The following is a 6,449-nucleotide window of genomic DNA, read 5'->3' as shown; positions in this document are numbered from 1 at the left end:
GAGGTATTTGTTTTACGTGTTGTATTATTTAAACATTTATTTTATTAAGATAGCTGTACTGGGCATATTGGGCGCAGACATTTTCTTTTAGCATCATCTTTTATTCATCTTATCTTTTCATATCTTATAGTGAAAATGCTTTAAACTCAACTTTCATCCGTTTTGCACGCTCAAGTGAAGGCGTGTGTGCGTGCGTGTGTGTGCGTGTGCGTGTGCGTGTGTCCGTCCTGCCTACTGTCAGCTCCGTGTTACAGCAGCGCCCTCTGACGGCCGCTCTCTGTCATTACACTGACCACAGAAAACAGTGAGCAGAATCGGATGTGGTCATCATCTTGGATCGAGAGGCCCGATCCGTGCAGGACGTCGTGTTGTGTTTCAGGACCAGAGAGAGGGACCAGACCAGACCAGACCAGACCAGACCAGACCAGACCGGGCCGGTACCTTGATTCAGTCCGTATCTGTAGGTACTGAGCATCACTGCGGCTGCTGCTGCTGCTGCTGTTGTTGTTGTTGTTATTGTTGTTGTTGTTGTTGTTGTTGTTTCGTACCGTTACTCAGAAACATGTTGGACCCGCCCTTAGAACACAGACCGATGCGTAGGTATCTAACTGTGTTTGAGCTGCAACGTTGAAGCAGATTGTAGAACCGCAGCATCCGGATCATGTGCGCAGCCAGAGGATGATCCGGTGGTTCGGACTCCTCCGGTGGTTCGGACTCCTCCGGTGCTTCTGACTCCTGATGAGCTCGATGCTATCAGGCTGGTGAACACCTACGCAGGTAGACAGCCGGGTCCACGCGCATCGTCACGCGTGGACCCGGCTGTGATGTGAGATTCGAGATGACAACCAAACGTCCACGAGGCCCATCGACGAGGCGTCGAGACCTGCTGCAGAGAAACTGCACAATCACTGGTGCTGAAACAGCATGAGGTCATCTGCTGCTCGTGAATTATTAAACCAATCAAACGGTGATAACAAGGATTTAGTCACATGACATGTCCTCGGGTCTGGGAGGTTAGAATGGATTTAGATTTGTATTCATTGTTATTTTATGGCGTTTTTCTCTCTTTGCCCTATTTCATTCTGAAGTTCTGCACTTGCTATGCAAATAAAGTCTTTATTTATCGATTATTATCACACATTTAACGACTATTAATGATAAAAACAGATTTTAAAGCATCAAACATACCAGGCAAAAGCCATATGAATAAAACAATAAATCTGTAAGACATCAACTAAATAAATCATAGCAGCATTGTGAGGCAACGTTTTTTTAATTTAGTGAACATTTTATTTCGTACATTTTGACACTGACGCATGACTTCGCAGAACTTCTTAATTGACACTTAGATTTCTTTCGTTTAATACATTATTATTAAAATATTTTTTTCTCCAGTATTGCTGTCCACTGATGAATGCAGTCGTGAAAGAGCGTCTCTTCGATTCTTTGAGTTTGTTAAAGACCAGAGCATATATGTGAATATTACCATCAGAGGTCATTTCCCAGGCGACCTTTAATGAACCTCGCGCTGTGAGGTGACGTTGTCGTCGTGTTTAAATCGTCTCTTCTTGTTCGTAGGACACGTTGATCTCTGCTGCGCCGACAGCTCGACTCCACCACCTTCAGTGTCACCATGAGCTCCTGCACCACATCGGCCGCTCTGCTGTGTCTGCTGGCGGCGGCCGTGGCGGCTGTCCAGACCCCCCACTCAGGTGAGAGAGTCCACGTGGAGCCCGACAATGGAAAACCCCATAAAGGGGGACGGGAGGAATTAAAAGGAGGTGGAGATGGCAGCATGACGTGTCAGAGTGGTTTTAGAGCTCCGGGCTGGCGGCTCAGTGGATGAGACGCTGCATGTTTGGGTCGGATAAAGATCTGTTGGTTGCAGATGAATTTGTTTATTTCTGCCCTGTTGTGTTATGTTATCGGGTGTCATCTTTGTAATAATGACGATCTTGTTTATTTATTCATCAACCAATGTAGGACAACAACTAATGATTATTTACATTATAAACTAATTTGCTGATTATTAAAAGGAATTATTGACATTCTCACTTGAAATATTGCTACAATTAAAAATCCACATTATCCAAACAGTGGCTGATTATTTTTTCTGTCCACTAACAGTTTCAGGTGTAAAATCTTTGTCTTTGGAAGATAAAAGAAAAACTCCATATAACCAACAAAGCCAGTACAGATGAAAGAAAAACAATTATAACGTTATGAAATAGATATAAGCAAACAAATCATAGCATCCGCAAAACAGTAAGATAGACACATTTATCAATAGAAAGATTTCCATGCTGCTATTTCAACACCAGATGTGCACAGCTTGGAGCCTCTTAAAGAAGTGAGTCTCTGTTCCACTAGTGTTCCTGGACAAGCAGCAGGCGAGCTCGCTGATCTCCCGTCAGAAGAGGAACATTGACGGCAGTAACCCGGCTCCGTCTGCCAGCCTGGAGCAGGTTTGCATGGAGAAAGTGTGCAACTACGACGAGGCCCAAAAGGTCTTCCAGGACTCGTACCGCACGGTGAGCTCCAGGGCTGTTAACTTTCACCTCAAACCTCCTCAGTGCCTTCTCTTTGTCTCTATTCCAGTCTGCCTCTATTCCATGAATGCACTGTGAATCACCTTTGAACTGAGCACTTATCACACGTGTTTTCTCCAACAGGATATCTTCTGGGCGGTCTACATTGGTAAGCACTGCATCTTAAAATGGTTTCCAATCACCGCCCAGTCGTTAGCCGTACATTACACCGCCTCATAGTCCAGCTGTCTGTGTTTAGACGGAGACCAGTGTGCAGAGAAGCCCTGCAAGAATGGAGCCATGTGTTCGGACAGCGTGGGAGGCTACGACTGTGTCTGCAAGTCGGGTTTCACAGGGGTCCACTGTGAAAAAGGTGAGGAGGAGGAGGAGGAGGAGGAGGAGGTGTCGGCGAGTTGTGCGTGATCGCCGTTGTTGATTTACTTTTCATGTGGCGTGTGAGTGCCGCAAACCTCTCTCCTCTGTTTCCGCAACGCAGACCAGACCCTGTGCACCCTGGAGAAGAACAAAGGGTGCTCCCAGTTCTGCAAACCGGGCTACACGTCCTACGAGTGCTCCTGCGCACGCGGCTGGAAGCTCAGCCCCACGGTCAGGGACAAGTGTGAGCCTGCAGGTACGCCTACTACCGGCCTTTGAGTCCAACGGAAATTAAAATGCATCTGCTCCGTTAATCGCACACGAAGAGGGAGAGCTTGTTTCACTTTCTGCCTCCAGCGGTAACATCTGCTGCACAACACAAGAGCCACAGACTGTGGACAACAACCCACGTTAGCTTTCCTGCACGAGGCTCCTTCTTTGTTAACTAACAGGAAGTGTCGTCCTGCACCAGAGCGTGATGGATGAGCCACGCCCAGTTTATGACTCTCATGTTCTCGATCCAGGTCGTCAGTGGGACGCCAATCTTTGTTTTGACTCCTCGTTTGACGACTACATTTGTTTTCCTTTTGGAGAAACGATGTAAATAGAGAAAGTTATTATAACCGTCTCACTTTCTTCTTCCAGTCAGTTTCCCTTGTGGTAAGGTGAACAGTCTGAGGCAGTGGGAGGACAGAGTTTCCAGCAATGTTCGCAGCAACTTTGAAGGATTTAGCTGTTCGTCTTCGGAGTGTCCCTGGCAGGTAGGAACACACACACACACACACTCACTCGCACTGTGACGCACGACAATGAAGGTGTTCAACTTATCGCTCCGGGCCTTGTTGTTGCAGGCTCTTCTGGTGAGTTCAGAGTCTGCAGGTTTCTGTAGCGGCGTCATTCTGAAGGAGAACCTGGTCTTGACTTCAGCTCAGTGTGCCAACAAATACAGCTCCTTCCAGGTGTCGGTCGGTGAGGAGACAAAACACATTTTACACGTTTACAGCTACAAAAAAAGAACAGCTCAAGCCACAATAAGGACACAATGAAATGAAATGAATAACGCTCATCATCCCCAAATTATTATAGTATTTAAAAAACACATTTCACCTATTAAAATACTATAGAATGAATTGGCCATAATAATAAATACAAAATAAATCAGTGTACAGACTAAGAGGAGGATTATGTGACTTTGTGATTTTTGAGTGTAAGATGCTATTTAAGTAAAACATGATCACAGTTTACATGCGACCCACGTCAGCAGGGCTGCAGCCAACAATTATGTACATCACCAACGCGCTGATTATTTTCTGAATTAATGGATTTATTGACATAAAGTGTCAGAAAATAGTGAAAAATGCACGTTATCATTTCTTAGAGGTTACTTTAAATGTCTTGTTTGTCCAAATATTCAGTTACGTATCACATAGTCACAGATACGCTGTACATGTTCACATTTGACGATTCTTTGATTATCAGAACTGTTGCTGTCAATCAATGAATTGATAAACTAACCATTGCATATGTCCGTATGCGTGAATGAGCTTGAGAAACGCCATCATCCTGTCTCATGTTGTGTCTCCTCAGGCAAGCGCAACACCAATGAAGATGGAGAGCAGACACTGTATGTCAAATTAGTTCACATCCACCCCAAGTTTGTGGAAGGTCGGCCCAAAAATGACCTGGCTGTGATTGAGCTCCGTGACCGCATCAGGTTTAAGAAGGAAGTGACTGCTGCGTGTCTGCCAGAAAAGGACTTTGCAGATAGCATCCTGATGATGGGAGAGTTCCCCGCCGTGGTCACCGGCTGGAAGGAACCCAACCAGGGGTCTGCGTTCCAGGGCCCTCTCACCCTTAACCATCTCGCATACGACCGCCTGCCTCAGTGTGTGGAGACTCACCCCGACCTGGTGACCAACACAATGGGCTGCACCACCGCTCGGACCAATGCTGACTGCACCATGGGCTCCGGCAGCCCCGTGCTCACCCTGTACAGGGAGGTGTTTTTCCTCACTGGGGTGCTCAGCCAGCCGCCGGGGGCCGACTGCAGCAAAGGCTACATCTTCCAGAAGGTGTCGCGCCACCTCGGCTGGCTGCAGCCTTTCATGGGTTCACGTTAGGTGGGTTAATCAGGGTGAACCTTATACGCTATGAAAAATAAGTATAACGCGGGGGAATGAATACTAAAACATGGAATCAGATTAACCTTTTCATTTAATAGTGGTAAAATGTTGTCCTTCAATAATACCCATCTCCTAACGACCATATAGTTTTAAGACCTTCTGTCTCTGTGGACTTCCTCATTTATCCACAAGGTGGTGCTTTTGTATCAAACAGGGTCAAAGTGGCAAGAGGTATATTTCATTATTTTGCATGTGTTTTGTGAGGCCTACTTTCATGTTATGTTATTTTTAGCAACTAGTGTACTGTTTGACGAGCACCTTGTAACCCTCCAGTTAATCACTGTTCTGTGAATGTAATAAACCCTAATAACACACCTGATGGCAGTTCTGTCCTTGTTTTCTGGCTCAAGTATACAGCAGTATTTCAGGAGGATGTTGAGAAAAACATTTCATATCTCAAGATTTGGAAATACCATTAGATGTTATGTCACAGATCCCCATTTATATTTTTTTAACTAATCAACTAAAGTAATACAAAATAAAAAAAGGGCTCTTCTTTAAACCCAAACAATACCGACTACAAAAAAGGAACGTCAATAGATGAAAAATGTAACTTTAAACTTTAAAACGTAGAGTCTTAAACATCAGCATGCTAACATTCTGATGTTAAGTGGGTATAATGTTCAGCATATTTCCCCTCGTAGCTGAGTAAGCTAACAATCGCTAATTTGTAAACACAGTGCAGCTGTTAATTAGCTTAGCAGTTAATGTGTCATAAACCAAAGAATTGGACAAAAGAAAGCTTTGAGTGCATGTTGCTATATAAAAAGCTAAGTGATTGTGAAAAGTGATTACTGTTGATCCTCAGATTGACATTCATGTTGTATATCCAATAGTTTTTTCAGTAGGATTCATCCGCTGGGGACCATGAATGTCAGTGCATCAACTGACTGACTAGCTTCCACATCTCCAGGGCCGCTAGCATGCAGATGAGAACAACCATACTCGTGAAACAGCGGTCGAGAACAAGAACGAGCACATTTGAAACAACCCAGTGACGATGACTGATGGAGATTTAAATTTAAAAGCTCTACTATTTCCGTTTGTACCTGTCAGGAAAGAATCTGCAGTTCGATACAACAGTAGTTAATCTAGCTCTAAAAATGCATCTTTACTCGTTTTATTTATTTTTTTGTCCCAGCTGGTATTGGCTGGCTCTTACTGACACACACCCCCATGTAGTCTGGCAACATTTTCCCACAGACACTCGCCCTCTGCAGTCTTCTCACAGCCTCCCTGGTGAACAAGGCCAGGACCGTGTCATACAGGAAGAGAAAAGAGAGGCAGAAGAATGGGCGAGAGAGCGAGTATAAGGCCACATAGCAAATAAACCTGGCATGCCACTTCTGATCGGGCGCTTGAA

The 6,449-nt window shown here is 44.9% G+C and overlaps 1 protein-coding gene across 2 annotated transcripts; it reads left to right on the top strand.

Moving 5' to 3' along the window:
- Positions 1–329: 329 nt before the first annotated feature.
- proza (protein Z, vitamin K-dependent plasma glycoprotein a) lies at positions 330–5,400 on the top strand. Of its 2 annotated transcripts, none has more exons than XM_034539379.1 (9): positions 330–460; positions 1,579–1,712; positions 2,371–2,531; positions 2,673–2,697; positions 2,788–2,901; positions 3,025–3,159; positions 3,549–3,664; positions 3,755–3,872; positions 4,491–5,400. In XM_034539379.1, the coding sequence occupies exons 2-9, from the start codon at positions 1,634–1,636 to the stop codon at positions 5,021–5,023; spliced, it is 1,281 nt and encodes a 426-aa protein (XP_034395270.1). In that variant the 5' UTR covers positions 330–460; positions 1,579–1,633; the 3' UTR covers positions 5,024–5,400. The 2 variants fall into 2 exon arrangements, with proteins under 2 accessions (XP_034395270.1, XP_034395271.1); XM_034539380.1 differs by having other exon boundaries at positions 351–464.
- The last annotated feature ends 1,049 nt before the right edge of the window (positions 5,401–6,449 follow it).

The sequence above is a fragment of the Cyclopterus lumpus genome, chromosome 8 (assembly GCF_009769545.1).
Source record: "Cyclopterus lumpus isolate fCycLum1 chromosome 8, fCycLum1.pri, whole genome shotgun sequence".
NCBI classification, from domain to species: Eukaryota; Metazoa; Chordata; class Actinopteri; order Perciformes; family Cyclopteridae; genus Cyclopterus; species Cyclopterus lumpus.
Note: the sequence above shows the minus strand (reverse complement) of the source record. Positions and strands in the feature narration are given on the sequence as shown.